The 16444-nt window shown below is 50.4% G+C and overlaps 1 protein-coding gene across 2 annotated transcripts in view; it reads left to right on the top strand.

Moving 5' to 3' along the window:
* UBN1 (ubinuclein 1) overlaps positions 1-16444 on the top strand; it is a gene marked incomplete at both ends in the record, with an annotated part of 30804 nt that overhangs the window by 1391 nt on the left and 12969 nt on the right. For both annotated transcript variants that reach the window (XM_084250387.1, XM_084250386.1), the window contains 7 exons: positions 5287-5373; positions 5889-5984; positions 6311-6445; positions 7159-7262; positions 7950-8388; positions 14864-14934; positions 16172-16301. In XM_084250387.1, the coding sequence (XP_084106513.1) occupies positions 5287-5373; positions 5889-5984; positions 6311-6445; positions 7159-7262; positions 7950-8388; positions 14864-14934; positions 16172-16301 (1062 nt within the window). The remainder of the gene's footprint in view (positions 1-5286; positions 5374-5888; positions 5985-6310; positions 6446-7158; positions 7263-7949; positions 8389-14863; positions 14935-16171; positions 16302-16444) is intronic.

Raw genomic sequence — 16444 nt, 5'->3', positions numbered from 1 at the left:
ATTCCATCGTGCATGTATCTTATATTTTTCTAATCCACTGCTCTTGTCAATGGGCACTTAGGTGCAGCAGTGGACATAGGAGCACATACATCCCTTTGGGTTAGTGATTTTGCATTCTTTGGGTAGATACCTAGGAGTGGATCTACTGGATCACAGGGTAGATCTATTTTTAATGTTTTGAGAAAACTCCGTGCTGTTTTCCCTAGGGGCTGGACCAGTCTGCATTCCCACCCACAGTGCACAAGGGTTCCTTTTTCTCCACACCCTCCCTGACATTTGTCCATTCTGGGTTTTTGGTTTGTTTGTTTCTTTTTTTTTTTTTTTTTTAAGATTTATTTATTTATTTATACAAGCACTGGGTACAGTCAGAAGCACGGGAGGGTGAGAGAATTCACCGGAGCCAGAGCAGGGAACAGAACAGGCAGAAGGACCGAAGCACACTGCTGAGGGGAGCAGCGGGTGGCAGGGGAGGTCTGCCCACCATGTGGGACCCTCGCCAGTGGCTGGGGATTGAACCGGCGCTGCAGAGGCTGCGGGCAGCTTCGCAACCCAGCACTCAACCACTGCGCCACCGGGAGGCCCCTATTTGTTTCTTTTCTTTTTTTTTTTTTTTTAAAGTATTTTGAAATTCCATCTTTATTTATTTATACATACAAGCACTGGGTACAGTCAGAAGCGCGGGAGGGTGAGAGAATTCACCAGAGCCAGAGCGGGGAGCAGAGCAGGCAGAAGGACCGAAGGACACTGCTGAGGGGAGCAGCGGGCGACAGGAGAGGTCTGCGCGCCATGGGGGATCCTCCTCCGGTGGCTGGGGATCGAACCGAACCGGCACTGCAGAGGCTGCGGGCAGCTTCACAACCCAGCGCTCAACCGCTGCGCCACCGGGGAGGCCCCCTATTTGTTTCTTTATGTGCCATTCTCACTGGAGTGTGGTGGCATCTCATGGTGGTTTTGTTGTGCATTTCCCTGATGATAAGTGATTTTGAACTTTTTCTTGTTCCTGTTAGCCCTCTGTATGTCTTCTTTGGAGAAGTGTTTATTTAGCTCTTCTGCCCTTTTTTTTTTTTTTATTTAAATAATAAATTTTATTTTTATATTCCCCCATACAATTGCAAACGCCCCATTCTGACCCCAATCCCTCCCCTCCCGCCCCCCACCCCCCAAAAAGTGTCTCTGGTTCATAGTTTTTTGTTGATTTTGATTTTCACTTTCTTACATTCATTTTCCTGGTCCCTTATTTAAGTTTTCTAGATTCCTGCTATGAGTGAGACCATCCGGTATTTTCCTTTTTCTTTCTGGCTTATTTTGCTGAGCAGGATCCCTTCCAGCGCCATCCATGTTGCTGCAAATTGCATGTGTTTATCTTTTTTGAATGCTGAGTAATATTCCATGGTATATATGTACCACATCTTCTTGATCCAGTCATCTATTTTTGTTCTGCACATTTTTTGATTGGGTTCTTTATCTCTTTGTTGAGTTGTATGAGTTCTTTGTAAATCTTGGCTGTTATTCCCTTGTCAGGTGTATGATGTCCAAGTAGGGTCTCTTACTGTTTTGATAGTTTCTTCAGAACACAGCAATATTCTAGTATTTTTTACCTGGATGGATAGAAGCCTGCTTTTTTACCTGCATGTTGGGTTTCTTTTTCTTTTCTTTTTTTTTAAGTTTCATTTTGGCCAGGATTGGATTATAACTTTTTAAAAATTTATTTTTATTTATACATAAAAGAACTGGGGTGCAGGCCAGAGGTACATGGGGGTAAGAGGACTCACCAGAGACAGAGTGGGGAGCAGAACAGGCAGATCTACTGAAATCCACTGCTGAGGGGAGCAGCAGGCAATACAGGAGAGGTCTGCTGCACCCTGTGGGTCAGCTCCCTGGCCGGGGATTGAACTCAGGCTGCAGTGGCTGGTGATAGCTTGATAGCACTGAGATTTTAATCCCTGTGCCGCCAGGGAGACCCATAATTGGATTATAACTTTTCAGGGCTTTGAGGCTAAGTTTGATTTCCTAAATGTTTTTCAAATGCTCTATTTTCTTGGTGGGTTTGCTTTTTAGTATAGAAATTTTCAAATATGCACTGAGTAGAGAGTATGGTATGAAAAGCTCCTGTGTACTGTCACCAGTTCAACTACTACTGACGTTTTGGCTATTAATTAACATTGTGAACAATGTTTATAAACTTTTCATTTGAGTTATTACTTAAGAAAGGTGCACATATGATCAATGCACAGCTTGATGTGAACATGGCTCAGCACACTTGCGACCTGCACCTGGATTGCCAGCTTAATTTTCCAGGACACGAGAAACCCTCCTCCTCCTCCTCCTCTCCCAAAGCTCCCCAGGCCGTCAAGGGTAATCGCTGTCCTGATTTCTCAGAGCTCAGGACAGTTTCGCGCAGTTTTATGTTTTATGTAGATGGAAACCTACTGTCGGCGTGGGCACTAGGAGAAGAACGTTGGCTCTCCCTGTACACCGCACACTATAGCAGGCTTTGAAGAAAAGGCTAGTGAGGCCTGCGCTGGCAGCCTTTGGTAAAGTAGGGATGAAGCTTGTACCTGATCCTCAGGGGGTTTGAAAGAGAGCAGGCAGGTGCACTTTCTGCTGTGTCTGTGTGGCAAGCATGTCTTCAGTGTCGTTCACGTTGGGAGGTTTGGGGTGCTTGCCTGTGGTTGCCAGGTTGTTACCCACTTTTCTTTGCTCAGATAAACATGTGCTCCATTAAAACATGTTTTGCTTATGAGGGCCAGTGGGTAGGATGAGAAGGCTTTTCAAATCCTTTCACACACTTTCTTAAGTAGGAATGATATCCTCATTCTTGAGAGGAAGAGAAAGCCACAGGGATTGGTTAAGATCTTTATAGACTCAAATCAGTAGATCAGCTGAACTTAGTGCTTCCCTTCTGCCTTCTGGGGGGTTCAGAAGTCCCTCTTTGTTGCAGAAAAATACACGAAGCCTACACAGAGAGCTTCAGATCTGATGCAAAGGGCGCACATTTGTCCTTCAGGTTCAGGACTCCTGAATCATCATGGCTACTCTGTACTGTTCAAAATGCCTGTGTTAATTCATTTAGCATATGTTTTGTATAATGTGAAGGCACTGTGCAGAAGCTGAGAACTGTCTAAAGGTCAAGACTCTGTTCTAGCCCCAAAGTAACTTGGAATCATGCCAACACAGTGAAAAGTCCCGATGTGGGCATTGTTTTAGTGTGGCCCAAATACACGTCCTGGGGGGCTTGCAAGAGGGGAACTTACAGCCTCAATACTACGTTTGGACAGAGCTAGGCCTCCATACATTCAGGAAATAGTAGTTCTTGGGAGACTACTGTTTTTGTTAAGGAGAATACATTATTCTATGCTTTTCCAGATTGGTGGACTTATTAAAATTATTATTACTGGGCTGGGAAGCTGCCTGCAGCCTCTGCAGTGCTGGTTTAATCCCTGGCCACTAGCGAGGGTCCCACATGGTGCGCAGACCTCTCCTGTCATGCCCGCTTCTCCCCTCAGCAGTGTATTTCTTCGTCAGTCTGCCTGTTCTGTTCCCCACTCTGACTCTGGTGAATTCTCTCACTCACCCGCGCTTCTGACTGTATCCAGTGCTTGTATAAATAAATAAATAAACAAACAAACAAATAAATAAATAAATAATAAAAAACCCAAACTACAACTTCTAAAAAAAAAAAAATTATTAGTACTACTATTTTTTAATTTTTTCGCAGAACTGGGTTGTAGGCCAGAGGTGCAGGGAGTGAGAGGATTTATTAGAGACAGAGTGGGGAGCAGAACAGGCAGATCTACTGAAATCCACTGCTAAGGGAAGCAGCAGGTGAGAGGAGAGGTCTGCTGCACCCTGTGGGTCTCCTTCCTGCCCGGGGATTGTACTCAGGCCATCACAGTGATAGCATAGAGACTTAACCCCTTGGCCACCAGGGAGGCCCTTAAAGTGATTTGAACTGCTTAAGTTACATGTGATCTCATTGTAGAAAATAAGGTGATACGGACAAGCACATGTTTTAAAGACCACCAGTTTTGTGGTACCTGCATTGTGTTTATGGTATACAATATCTCATTATTGATAGATACTTTGAATCATTTAACTGACCTATATGGTTGGGCGGAATTTCACTAGGCAGAGTTGGGAGGGTGGATGAGAGTTTTGTTTTCAAACAGGCATCTAAGTCCTTATTTTTGGCTTACTCTGAAGTTCTAAACATATTTGGTGCAGGAGTCTATTATTAAAATTAAGATCCCTTGCCAAAGAAGCTTGAGGTCTGACTCTGGTAAATTTACTTGATGAGAAAAACTCATGAGCTAAGTTTATGGGATAGAAATAAACTTTGGAAAGCCACATAAAAATATTTGGAGTGAGTATTGATATTAGGAGGAAAAAAATAATCATTAAAACAGACTTCCAAGGAAAAGGAATACCAAAAGAAGGAAGACCTTGCAGAAATGTCGCATTTCTCTCTTGTATTTGACTCTTGGTCGCACTTGAGAGGGGGACAGTTGCTCACCACTCCTCTCACTGTCAGGGCGGAAGAGCTTTCAAGAACTCCAGCTTCGTTGGTGGGTTCTCAGCCTTGTGAGCCATTGGCTGCTTTGGAAGAAACCTGGTGAAACCTGTGGGTCCTTTTTCAGAATGATGTTTTCAAACGCATAAAATCATTGTTAAGGTTACAAAGGAACCTGCTGTATTGAGATAGTTCTATCCAGGTTGAGCACACCCCTGAAGGCACTTTGTCATATTTGGAGCCCTGTAGGATACTGTAGGGCAGTTAGTTAAGTTGCATTCAGTTACATGCATGAAAATTTTACTTTTTTTTTTTTAAAGATTTATTTATTTATTTATACAAGCACTGGGTACAGTCAGAAGCGCGGGAGGGTGAGAGAATTCACCAGAGCCAGAGCGGGGAGCAGAGCAGGCAGAAGGACCGAAGGACACTGCTGAGGGGAGCAGCGGGCGGCAGGAGAGGTCTGCGCGCCATGCGGGACCCTCCTCCGGTGGCCGGGGAGCAGCCAGGGATCGAACCGGCACTGCAGAGGCTGCGGGCAGCTTCGCAACCCAGCGCTCAACCGCTACGCCACCGGGGAGGCCCGAAAATTTTACTTTCTTTGAGAACCAAGACAGACACTGAGGGAAGGCCTAATGTGTTCTACTTTTTGTCTTCTGAGGAACTCTGAAAAGCAGTTTTTATGCAGTTTCTAGGTGTTGGATAGTCAATAGAAAGTTCTAAAATAAGATTGTGTGAGTTTTTTTGTGACTTTTTATGGAATGGTCTCTTTACAGAAGAAAGATCTCTCAGATCCTTTCAATGATGAAGAAAAGGAAAGGCATAAAGTGGAGGTCCTTGCCCGGAAATTTGAAGAAAAATATGTAAGAATCTCTTTTGGGTAACAAAACGTTGTTGGTGGGAGGGAGGCGGGTTGGGTTTCTAAACATTTCCGTGTTCCTTTAGTGGCCTATCAGTCTAACCAGCGCTGATGTTGTAGCGTAGACCTTGGAGAGAACAGATGCAGTTATTTACTAATGCACGTGGGGGGCATGTGTGTGTGGTGCTAAGCCAGGAGCCAGGGAGGGCCTTTCACTGTTAGGACAGTGGAGATTGTTTTGATACCAAGCATGAGAACGGTCTTAGGCCAGATACAAGTCTGTTTTATTTTCAAGGTGTTTAGGGATGAGGGGTGTGTGTGTGTGTGTGTCTGTTCCAGTTCTTTCCAGTCTTCAGTCACTAGCTGATGGAGTTCAAGGCAACTATGAATTCTGTGTATTAAAAAGAGCGTGTGATCCTTGTGGACTTCAAAATTTGTTAGGAGGATAGATCTCCTGCTATGTGTCTTAACGTAGTCAAAAAAAGAAAAGGCACGTGAACCGTTTCTTTTAAATTTTAGGGTGGAAAAAAACGTAGGAAAGACCGAATCCAGGACTTGATTGATATGGGGTATGGTTATGATGAATCAGATTCCTTCATCGATAACTCTGAGGCGGTAAGTAGTCAGTGACAGTTCAAGTCCCAACCGGGTACTTGACCTCCTGTTGATAATGGCTGGAGGCTGGGGCGGGGTCAGAGTGGGCGTGCCCGCAGTCTGTGGGAAAGGCCACTGATGAGAGGGGAGGGACACCCTTATCTGGGCCTTGATTTGTCCAAAGCACTTCTTAGCTCGGACATTCATGATTGACCAAGAGGATGTCTTAGCCTGCTTAGCCTGTAACGTGGCAGAGAAATGTGGTCACGTCTTCTCTGTCCAGAGCCGCCCTCACCTTTGAAGATAGTACCAGAGCATGGAACTGACCCTCAGTTTTCCCCCTGCAGTACGATGAGCTCGTTCCTGCTTCTTTGACTACAAAGTATGGTGGATTTTACATTAACTCAGGAACCCTGCAGTTCAGACAGGCATCAGAATCCGAGGACGATTTCATTAAAGAGAAGAAGAAGAAATCTCCAAAGGTTAGAACGTTGCTGCTTTTGGATTTCAGAAGTGCTTTTCACTGTGACTTTGTAAGATGAGTAGGTGACCTGCCAGAGTGTGAGACAGTGCGGGTGACTCAGGAGATTGGTGGATAGGCAGGCGCTGTGTCAAGGTTGACGACTGCTCTCACACCCGTGCGGTGACAAGGGGATGTCAATTCCAGGTCTCGCCTGTTGTGTCAACGCCTGCACCCCACCCAGCAGGCGTGGCCGGGATTCGTTTCTCAAGGTGGTGTCAGGGTGGGGACGGAGGGCAGTGCAGTGTGGAGTGAGGGGAGTTGGCACCTGCCTGCTGTGTCTCTTCTGTGGACATGTAGAGGACTCCAGTTCCCAGGGCTGTCACCGACGAAAACAAGTTAGCCTTAAGACAGGCTTATTTTGCAATCACGCCACCTCTGCCGTGTGTAAGATGAGAGGGAGGCCCGTGTGCAGCTCATTTCCAGCCAGAGAGGTGTCAGGCTGCAGAAGGGCCTCTGTTGCCTCGGCCCGGGCGCTGCCAGGAGACACGCAGTGGGCGTGCCGTGTTGACCTGCTGCGGGTGTGGGTCCAGGGACCCACCTGAAAGCTCTGTCCATGAAGGAGATCAGACAGCTCTCGGGATGCACCCCGGGCGGAGCCAGGCCAGTACTGCGGAGTGCACCTGCTCCCCGAGTTAGGGAGCCGTGTAACTGTGCCTTGTCTTTAATTCTCAGAAGCGGAAGTTGAAGGAAGGTGGTGAGAAGATAAAGAAGAAGAAAAAAGATGACACTTATGACAAGGAGAAGAAATCGAAAAAGTCCAAGTTTTCCAAAGCCGGGTGAGAGGCAGCAGCTTCTTTGCTAGGATAAAATTTGAGCAGTTAGGGCAGGACACGGGAGCTGACTTGCCCACCTCCTCACAGCTTCAGAAGAGGCAGCAGGGCCTGGCCTTCCGTTCCCCCTCACGCCTCCCGCGGTGCTGTTGTGGGAATCGTTGCGCCTCTCCTCTCTGTGTGTCAGGCAGCCAGCGTTGTCTCTGTCCCACTGTCAGTGTTGACAGCTATTCTGTCGCCACGCGGTTGCTGTTGTTCTCTGGGTGCCCTGCTCTGCCCCAGTTCTTCTGTCTGCTGTTGCCCTTTGTCTTCTCCGGTCCTGCCTCCTTGCCTCCCTCCGTCTCACCCCGGCTGCCCTTCGAGTTGCTGCTGCTCTCTGCTGCTCCTGCTTTCTCCCTTTAAATAGTTTTCTTGCCCCCCTTTTTGCAACCTTTTGTTTCAGCCTGGCAGTGGTTCTTAAAAACCCATCGGATAATTAGCGTTATGTGACACTGTTTGCTAACCTGTATTCAATCTCAAGCTTCGGTCTCATCAGGAAGTTGCTCCATATGCCAAGAGGCGGGAGGAGAAATGACAGGGTGGACTGTGACTGAGGCTCCTGGAGGCCATTGCGCTGGGAGCAGGGCGGAATCCCTCTGTGCCTGTCCTGTCCTGGCTGGCCTTCAGCCTTAGTAACCGATTTCCCCCTTGCAGCTTCACAGCCCTCAATGCCAGTAAGGAGAAGAAGAAAAAGAAATATTCTGGGGCTTTGAGTGTGAAAGAGATGCTGAAGAAATTTCAGAAGGAGAAAGAGGCTCAGAAGAAGCGGGACGAGGAGCACAAGCCTGTGGTAGTCTCCCCGGCAGAAGTGCAGGGCCTGCGGGAATTGGAGGGCGCCTCGGACCCCTTGCTCTCGCTCTTTGGCTCCACTTCTGACAATGACCTGCTCCAGGCGGCCACTGCCATGGACTCATTGACTGATTTGGACTTGGAGCAGCTGCTCAGTGAGTCTCCAGAAGGAAGCCCCTTCCGTGACATGGATGATGAGAGCGATTCCCTTGGAGGGGGGCTGGAGCAGGAATTCAGGCCACCCACTTCCCTCCCCGAAGGTCTGCCTGCGCCCCTGGAGAAGCGCGTGAAGGAGCTGGCTCAGGTATGGTGACACGGTGGCCGGCCTTCCCTGAAAGTGGTTTGGGCAGATTGACGCTGCTTCCCTGCTGCGAAGCTCGTTGCCAGAGCAGCCGAGAGGGGTGGCGTGCTCAGTGCCAGCTTCCTTCCCGTCCTGAGTGACAAGGCGGCATGGGCTCTGCCCGCCAGACATCATTTTTAGGCCTTTTGTGGTTCCTTTTCTCTGGAAAATTTGCTTTCTTTTGGGAAGATTTTCCGTTTTTTTTTTTTTTTTCCCCGAAGATTTATTTATGCATACAAGAGCTGGGGTACAGGCCAGAGGTGCGGGGGTGAGAGGATTCATCAGAGACAGAGTGGGGAGCAAACCAGGCGGATCTACTGAAATCCACAGCTGAGGGGACCAGCGGGAGAGACAGGAGAGGTCTGCTGCGCCATGTGTGTCAGCTCCCTGGCTGGGGATCGAACTTGTGCTGCAGTACCTGAGGATAGCTTCATAGTGCTGAGACTTAACCCCTTGCACCACCGGGGATGCCCCGAGATTTTCCTTTTTTTTTTTTTTTTTTTTTTTGCCTGTCAGTTCCTTCCCTACAGAGTAGCATCTTTTTGCATGATGGGTTGGCATGGATGTTGGCAGTAGGTGCCCGCAGCTGACGTTCACCTGTTTGTAGTCTTTTGAAGGTTTGAACGTTCACAGAAGCTTGCAGGTATAGCGATTGCATTGTCTCTGCTTAACACCACTGGGTTTTGGTTGCTCCGTCGACCTGCACCTCACCCGTGCCAGGTAGTGGTGACAGGTATGCCTGTCACTTCAGGCACTGTGGTGCGTGAAAAAGAATTCAGCCCTAGATGTCTGTCATCCATGTCACAACCTCCAGAAGATAGCAGCCACAGCTGCTGTCCCCCTGTGATTGGGACTAACCGTAGATTGCTAAGAACGCTGTTCTGTGATACGTTGCTGGCTGTAAGCCAAGCACAAATCATTAATTATGAAGACATTTGCCTATTAAAATAACGTTTTACCTCGGGCGTCACGACTCCAGTGACATTATACCTTGTCACTGTCGGTTTTAAACCAGTGATTCTCAGTAGGACTTCAGAATCGCTGTCCTGTGGACTGTCCCTTATGTTTTAGGGCAGGGCAAAATGTGAGCCGCTGCTGCGATGACTTTCTCACCTCCAGAAAGCACGTGAACACAGTCTATGCAGGAAGTCCAGTGTTTGTCCTTGCTGGCCTACGTGTGGTGTTGGGTGTAGGTTTTCTGTTTGAATGTAATGATACAATGTCGCTCATCTAGGACCAGAATCTGTGGCAGGGGAAGCAGCTGAATCTGGGCATGGCATGTTTGAGCTGTCCTGTCCTATTTTGACTCTCAAACTTACATTAAAAAACATTGCTCCTTGTTCTTTTCAGTCCTTCTGCTTGTAACCAAACTGTTTTGCTTCTGAAATTCTTAGGCATTCAGTGAGTCGAATCAGGCATATGTGGAGATTTTTTTAGAGAAAAGCCAAAGCAATATGTGGATGTGTCTCCACCCCACTCTGGGCTGGGTGCGGTCTGCTAACCTGCATGCGCGGCTTCTTTCTTGGGAAAGAAGGACAAACTTAGTGGCGACAGAGTGGCCTGATGTGGACAGGCGACTGTCCAGTGCTGGCGTCTGAGTCTAGAAAGCCACTGTCTGGAGTCCACTGTGATGGCGCAGTCCTCCCTCGTGGCCGTGCCTCTCCCATCTCTTGGGCACGATGGAGGCAGGCCTGGGTGGGCCTGGGCCCTGGGGTGGGGTGGCGATGGCCATGAGGCGAGATTGATGAGCTGGTTTGGAAATAGAAAGCTTGGGTATGAAGCTGATGCTTTAGTCCTCGCCTGGTCTTCCTCTCATAGCACCATGAAGAAAAGCATCTTTGGGAAATGAGGCGCAAAGTGGGAATCACCCTCATCCCACCAGTCTGAAAACTGCTTTCAATTTGCATCACCTTTTCTAGCATCCGTGTGTATGTTCTGATGCAGTTGTAATTACAGTCGGGAATATTGTTTCTTGCTATCTTCACTTAATAAATAATACTATAAAGTTTTATTACTTTTAATGTTTGCAAAAAAGAAAGCTGCTTAATACTCCCCAGGGGCTCTGTTCCCCCCGGCCCAGCACTTGGAGTGTCCTGGGTGAGCTCTCTAGACCCTATCTCACTGAGCATCTGCTGGGACGGAGGTCCTTCCTGGGGGCAGTGGCTGGGATGCAGCAGCCACGCGTGGGTGTTTGGGTCCTTCTCCTGGAGGCCTATCCTCAAGCTTGACCTGGACGTTGCATTGTGAGCGCAAGTTAGACTAGGTGTATAGACCTGGAGCCGTGGTCTGTGCTTGTCGGTATTTTTTACTCCTCTTACTTATTTTTTATTATTATTTTTTTTAAGGTTTGTTTATTTATGCATACAAAAGCTAGGGTACAGGCCAGAGGTGTGGGGGTGAGAGGACTCACCAGAGACAAAGCGGGGAACAGAACAGGCAGACGGACTGAAACACACTGCAGAGGGGAGCAGCGGGCGAGACAGGAGAGGTCTGCTGCACCATGTGGGTTGCTCCCTGGCCGGCCGGGTACCAAACTCGTGCTGCAGAGGCTATGGATTGCTTCATAATGCTGTGCTTAACCCCTTGCGCCACCAGGGAGGCCCCTTGTATTATTATTATTATTATTTAATTTTTTATTTTATTTATTTATTTATACAAGCACTGGGTACAGTCAGAAGCGCGGGTGGGTGAGAGAATTCACCAGAGCCAGAGCAGGGAGCAGAGCAGGCAGAAGGACCGAAGGACACTGCTGAGGGGAGCAGCGGGCGGCAGGAGAGGTCTGCGCGCCATGTGGGACCCTCCCTCAGGTGGCCGGGGAGCAGCCGGGGATCAAACCGGCGCTACAGAGGCTGCAGGCAGCTTCACAGCCCAGCGCTCAACCGCTGCGCCACCAGGGGAGGCCCGCCCCTTGTATTATTTTTATCCCCCCTTATTTTTCTCTTTTCCTCTTAGTTCATTTATTTTTACAACCATTGGCTTAGGTTTTAATCTTGGCCCTGGATGGCATGCGTGTTGCTTTCTTCTGCTATCTTAAAAATGACCCCACTTTAGTCGCTTCGAACAATGTTTTGTTTCTCCTGACTCTGTGGGTGGCTGGGCCGCTCCTCTTCTGGTTCTGCCAGGCCTGGCTCTTGGGGCTGCAGGTGGACGGGGCACTGGGACACAGGACTCATCTCTCTGCTGGTCTTAGCCTCTGGGCTTCTCCAGGGCCCACGGTCCCAGGGCAGCACCTTGAGAGGGTGGGGGGCGGAAGCTGCATGGCTCTGACGACTGGCCTCGCAGGCTGTTGGTGCCACATCGTCCGCCCTGCCCTTTGGTAAAGTGAACCCTGGGCACAGCCCAGATTCGAAGGGGCATGCGCACTCGGGGGGCTGTGGCCCCACTTGAAGCCTACTGCAGGGCCTAGCAGGTGCTCCTTAAAAGGCTGGCAGTTCCTTCCCGCAGGACACAGAATTGGAGTGTCTTGTTTGAAACTTTGTAAAATATACTTGAAATCTTGTGTATGTCCAAGACTCCCATCTGAGAGGACACCGTGGCGGGTGGGTGCCCGCCCCTCAGCCCTTTATGCTCTTCTTATTCCTGGGCAGAGTGTAATTTTGTGGGGCCCAGGGAATCCATGATTTCATTTGAAGCCCTTACCTTATCTTCTCTTAATACGTGTTGTGTCTTTTGTTGTTGACATTGGAAAGCTCGGGGTGTTGTCCCCTCAGGTTACTGTCTTAATGTAATAGCTTGGCCTCCCCTGAGCATGGGCCATACGGACGATACAGCTCTATCTTGTTCCTCTTCAGTCACGCATAAGACAGGAAGAATCACTAAGATTACTGAGAGGAGACAGACAGACACACCATGTCACCCAGGAGTCTCCTTCAGCACCGCACATCCAGGGAGACGTGCATCTGAGGGGAATAGGTTGGAAAAAAACTAACCTGTCTGACCTTTTTTAAAAAGAACATCATGCCAGATTTCATTCTGCGTAGCAAAAACAGGTACAGTCTGTAAGATGCGGCCGGCGTGCAGGACGGCCGCGCGTGGCCTCTCATGAGTGAGGCAGCTCACGCAGTGGCCGCTGGAACTGTCGCGGGTCGCTGTGACCGACTGTTTGGTTTTACTGCGTTTCCTGACTCTTCTCATTGATCAGCTGAAAAACACTTCCTGTGGCCAGGGTGTCGCTTCTGAGGCTGAGGGACCTGGCTTATTTCTGGGAGACTTAGATCGCTTTTAGTTACACCTTTAATCATGCAGCACTTGGCTGGTTGTCTTCAGTAGAAAAGCAGACTCAGAGAGAACTGCCTGTACAATTCAGAAGACTTCGGATGAAAGCTGCTTAAAAAAAAACTTTATAGCCCAAAAGCTTCTGAAATGCTGGATAAATAAAATTTGATTGGAAACCTAAGTTCCAAACAGGAGGGCCTTTGAAATCCACATAGAAATACATAGATTGTGTCACTATGAAGGTGCTTCTGCATCTTACACCTAGCCATGTGTGAGCCGAAGCAGAAGAGCTCAGTTCTGTCTCCTCTCAAACTGAAGTCGTGATTCTAGTGCGTGAGACGTGCCAGGGCAGAATTCTGAATCCTTCAGAAATGGAAATGGTGAGAGGTTAGCAAATGAGGAGGTTTCAAGTCCCCTGGCCTTTCTTCCTGTCTGCTCTTCCCCTTCCCGGCGTGTCGGGCCTCTGCACCTCCTCCTCCAGCCCGGGCTGTGCAGAAGCAGGTGTTCGGTTGTCGGGCATGATTCTTTTCTTTCTCAGCTCAGAGTTTGTGTTCCCTCTGTGTGTCTGCTCTTCGGCCATCGTCTCGGCCAGCACCTGCTGTGTGATGGGCAGCTGCGGGCAGCACGCTGATGGGCGAGCACGTTCTCCTCCTCCACGAGCTGTGTGTAAGTGGCCCGGGAGGCGTGGGAACAGTTAACAGTCCACAGAGCAGAATGAGAGAAGCCCTCTGATCCTTGGGTGGCCAAGTGGCCGGGCAGAGGGACAGCTGTGCTTGAGGAGGTAAAAGAGCTCTGTGGGTTGCATAGCAATTGGCCTCGAGGCTATCGGGGTTACACCCCTTGTGGGGGAGCTGGCCTGAGGGTTCGCGGGGGCAGAGAAGGGGCAGGTTGTGGGATGTGGTGGGAGATGGGCCCAGAGTGGATGGGGCCAGATCCTCGCGGACCCTAAGTGCCATGTGAGGGAGTTTGAGTTTGATCCTAGGCTGAGAGCTGCCAAGGGATTCCCAAGGAGGGGTGGAAGGACTCCAGGGAGAATGAGGTGCTACTGTTCAGAGGTGGGGAGTACTGAGGAAGCCCAGAAATGAATGAGTTTGGACAAGAGCGAGGTTATCTGTTGCCAGAAGGAGTTGGGAATTCCGACCCAGAGCTTAGGAAGCAGAGCTCAGGGCTAACGACGTGGTTGAGACGCCGCTTGGGTCTGTGCCGTCTTGAGCTGAGGGCAGGGTGTCATGGGGGATAGAACCTTGAGGGTCCAGCTGCTGTTTCCAAACTGGGGGAGGAGACAGCAGGGTCAGAGGTAGGAAGGGGACCCAGAGGGTGCAATACAGAGGGCGCATGGGACCAGGTGAGGGGCTCAGAGGGGCTGACCAGAATTGATGGTTTTGTTTTAGACGGTCAGCTTGTCGCTGCTGCTCTTTCTTACTAGCACGCCCCTGTCTGAAACTTCATCTTATCCAAAGCCTTCAAGACCAGCGTCTCTTGGGTTTAGAACTGTGGTCCTCCAGTTTCTCTCCTCACGGGTGTCACCAGAGTTAACTTGTAAAGCTCTCTGAGGCACGGGCCCCCGTGTAGAGCACAGACTCGCCGGCCTCATCCCAGAGATTCTGCTGAGCTGGCCGGGGGCGGGGCGTGCAGCCGGGGAGTTCCTTGGAGCCATGCTCCCTGCGGGGGCCGCGCCACACCGCTCTGTGCTTCTGCGGAGGGGCTGCCTGCTGTGGTCACTTTGGGGACCCACAAGCTTGCCGCCCCCGCTGCTGATTGTGAAGCAGAAGACTGTCCGATGCCTGTGAGGTGTGTCCGGTATGCCGGGGTCTGGGTAGGAGAGTTTGTGCCGTTTGTAGGTTGCTCATCTAACGTCAGGGGATTTGTTCTTCAGTGCTCATTATGGTCATTACCGTTATGTGGTTATGGAGTATAAAGACCTTCAAGTCTTGCGGACTTGTTAAAGCTCTAGATAGTTCTTTTGCACTGTGGAGGTATGGAAATCCCAGCCACACCTCAGGCGGTAAGAGGGCTGGCGTGGGCCGTGCCTGCCTGGCTCTCGGGCATCTGAAGCGTAGCGGGGTCATAGGTGAACTGCGTTGGCGCGGGGGCTGAGGAGGGAGGGCAGGTGAGGGTCGGCGGGTGGCAGGCTTCTGTAGTGACGGCACGCTCCCGTGCCTGCGGTGCGCGAGGCCCGCATGGGGAAAGTGCATTAACAGATGTTACGTCTGCTGTGAACCAGGCTGCCAGAGCTGCCGAGGGAGAGAGCAGACAGAAGTTCTTCACCCAGGATGTCAACGGCGCCCTGTTAGAGTGAGTGCCTTCCGTTCCTTCGTATCCGCGGTTACTGGCCTGGGTTGAGCAGGCCAGGGGGCCGGGAGTAGCACCCAGCTGTGCGACGGTGCCCACTGGCACCGGCAGGTAAACGGGCATCCTTTTTTCTGTTGCGGTGATGCTGTTCTTTTTTAAAGATGGGGGGGGGTGGAGGGAATCCAAATACTTGTCTCCAAGTAGACCTCACTGATTGTAGACTGCAGGCATTGTTAGAAGCCTGGGCATAATAGCCATGGCCTGTTGGAAGGGGATTCGTGGCAAGGATGAGAGGAAAGAGAGAGGCGTCGCTTCCCTGTCTGCAAATCCAACTTGGGGCAGCCTTGGGACCAGCTTTCTTGGGTGCTCCTCAGCGCACTAGGGGAGTACCATTCTCCTTGCACGTGTGCTCCTTCCAGTGCCGCTGTCCCGTACCACCGCCCAGGCCTCTGAGACCCCACACTGTGCCATGGAGTAAAGCAAAACAAAGCTTAATGCTTTTAATTCAAACCACGTTCTCTGTCTGGTCCTGCCGCTTTGCCAGCTTTTCTCCTGGCTGCCCTGTGGCAGAGAGCTGGTTACTCAACACCTGGGGATTTTCACATGGAAGGACAGTTGTCACGACTTGGCAACACCCTGGCAGTGAGCTTGCCTGACCAGGGTCTGGATTGGCCAGGAAAGAGTTCAGGAGATGTGGGCCCCAGAGCGCCCTGAGGGTCTGCCTGGGTGGAGGGTGCTGGTCGGAGGGGCTGTGTCTGCACGCAGCCTGCTCGGGTGGACGGCGCGGGAAGCTCAGGGTTGAAGACACTTTTCTGCTTACTAGTTGGGGAAACTGGAGGGGGATGACGTCCCTGACCTCACAGTCATGGATAGAATGGGAAAAGGGAGATTCTCTTGGGAGTTTTCCTGTCTACCCCAGGAAACTCGGCTGCTTTCCATTTTGAAAGCTTTTCCGTTTTCTTCACTGATGAAAGTTAGTCCTACAGAGCATGCCTTCGCTGTGCTGTGCTTGACCAGAGAGCCTAGACTCGCTTTCCCTTGCCAAGTTTGTCAGGTCTGGGCATTCCTGTTGGGCGGCTGCTGGAGCTCTGTTGCCTTGGCCACACCATTACCTTGGGGGGCTGACAAGATTAAGGTTTGACCTGCTCTTCACTGTGAGCTTTGTGCTGTGAGCTTTGTTCTCTGAGGCAGGGTGGACTCGGTGCGCTGCGGCTCTGGGTGACTCTGTTCTGTTCTTCAGCATAGAGGTGCAGGCACGGGAGCTGAGCAGCCAGGTCCGCTCGGGAGTGTACGCCTACCTGGCTTCGTTCCTGCCCTGCAGCAAGGACACCCTGGTCAAGCGTGCTCGGAGGCTTCACCTCTATGAGCAGGTGGGTGACTGGGCATGGAGTCTTTTGGCTTGGGGGCTCAGTGGAGGGGGTGACCAAAACTTTACAGGTGCCACGTCTGCTGTGGAGTGCCCCCGCATGCCGGCTCCTGTCGAGTAACCTCCTTAGCGTGAGAGGTGAGGTGT

The sequence above is a fragment of the Talpa europaea genome (assembly GCF_964194135.1).
Source record: "Talpa europaea genome assembly, chromosome: 12".
NCBI lineage: Eukaryota > Metazoa > Chordata > Mammalia > Eulipotyphla > Talpidae > Talpa > Talpa europaea.
This window is presented reverse-complemented; position numbering and strand designations above follow the sequence as displayed.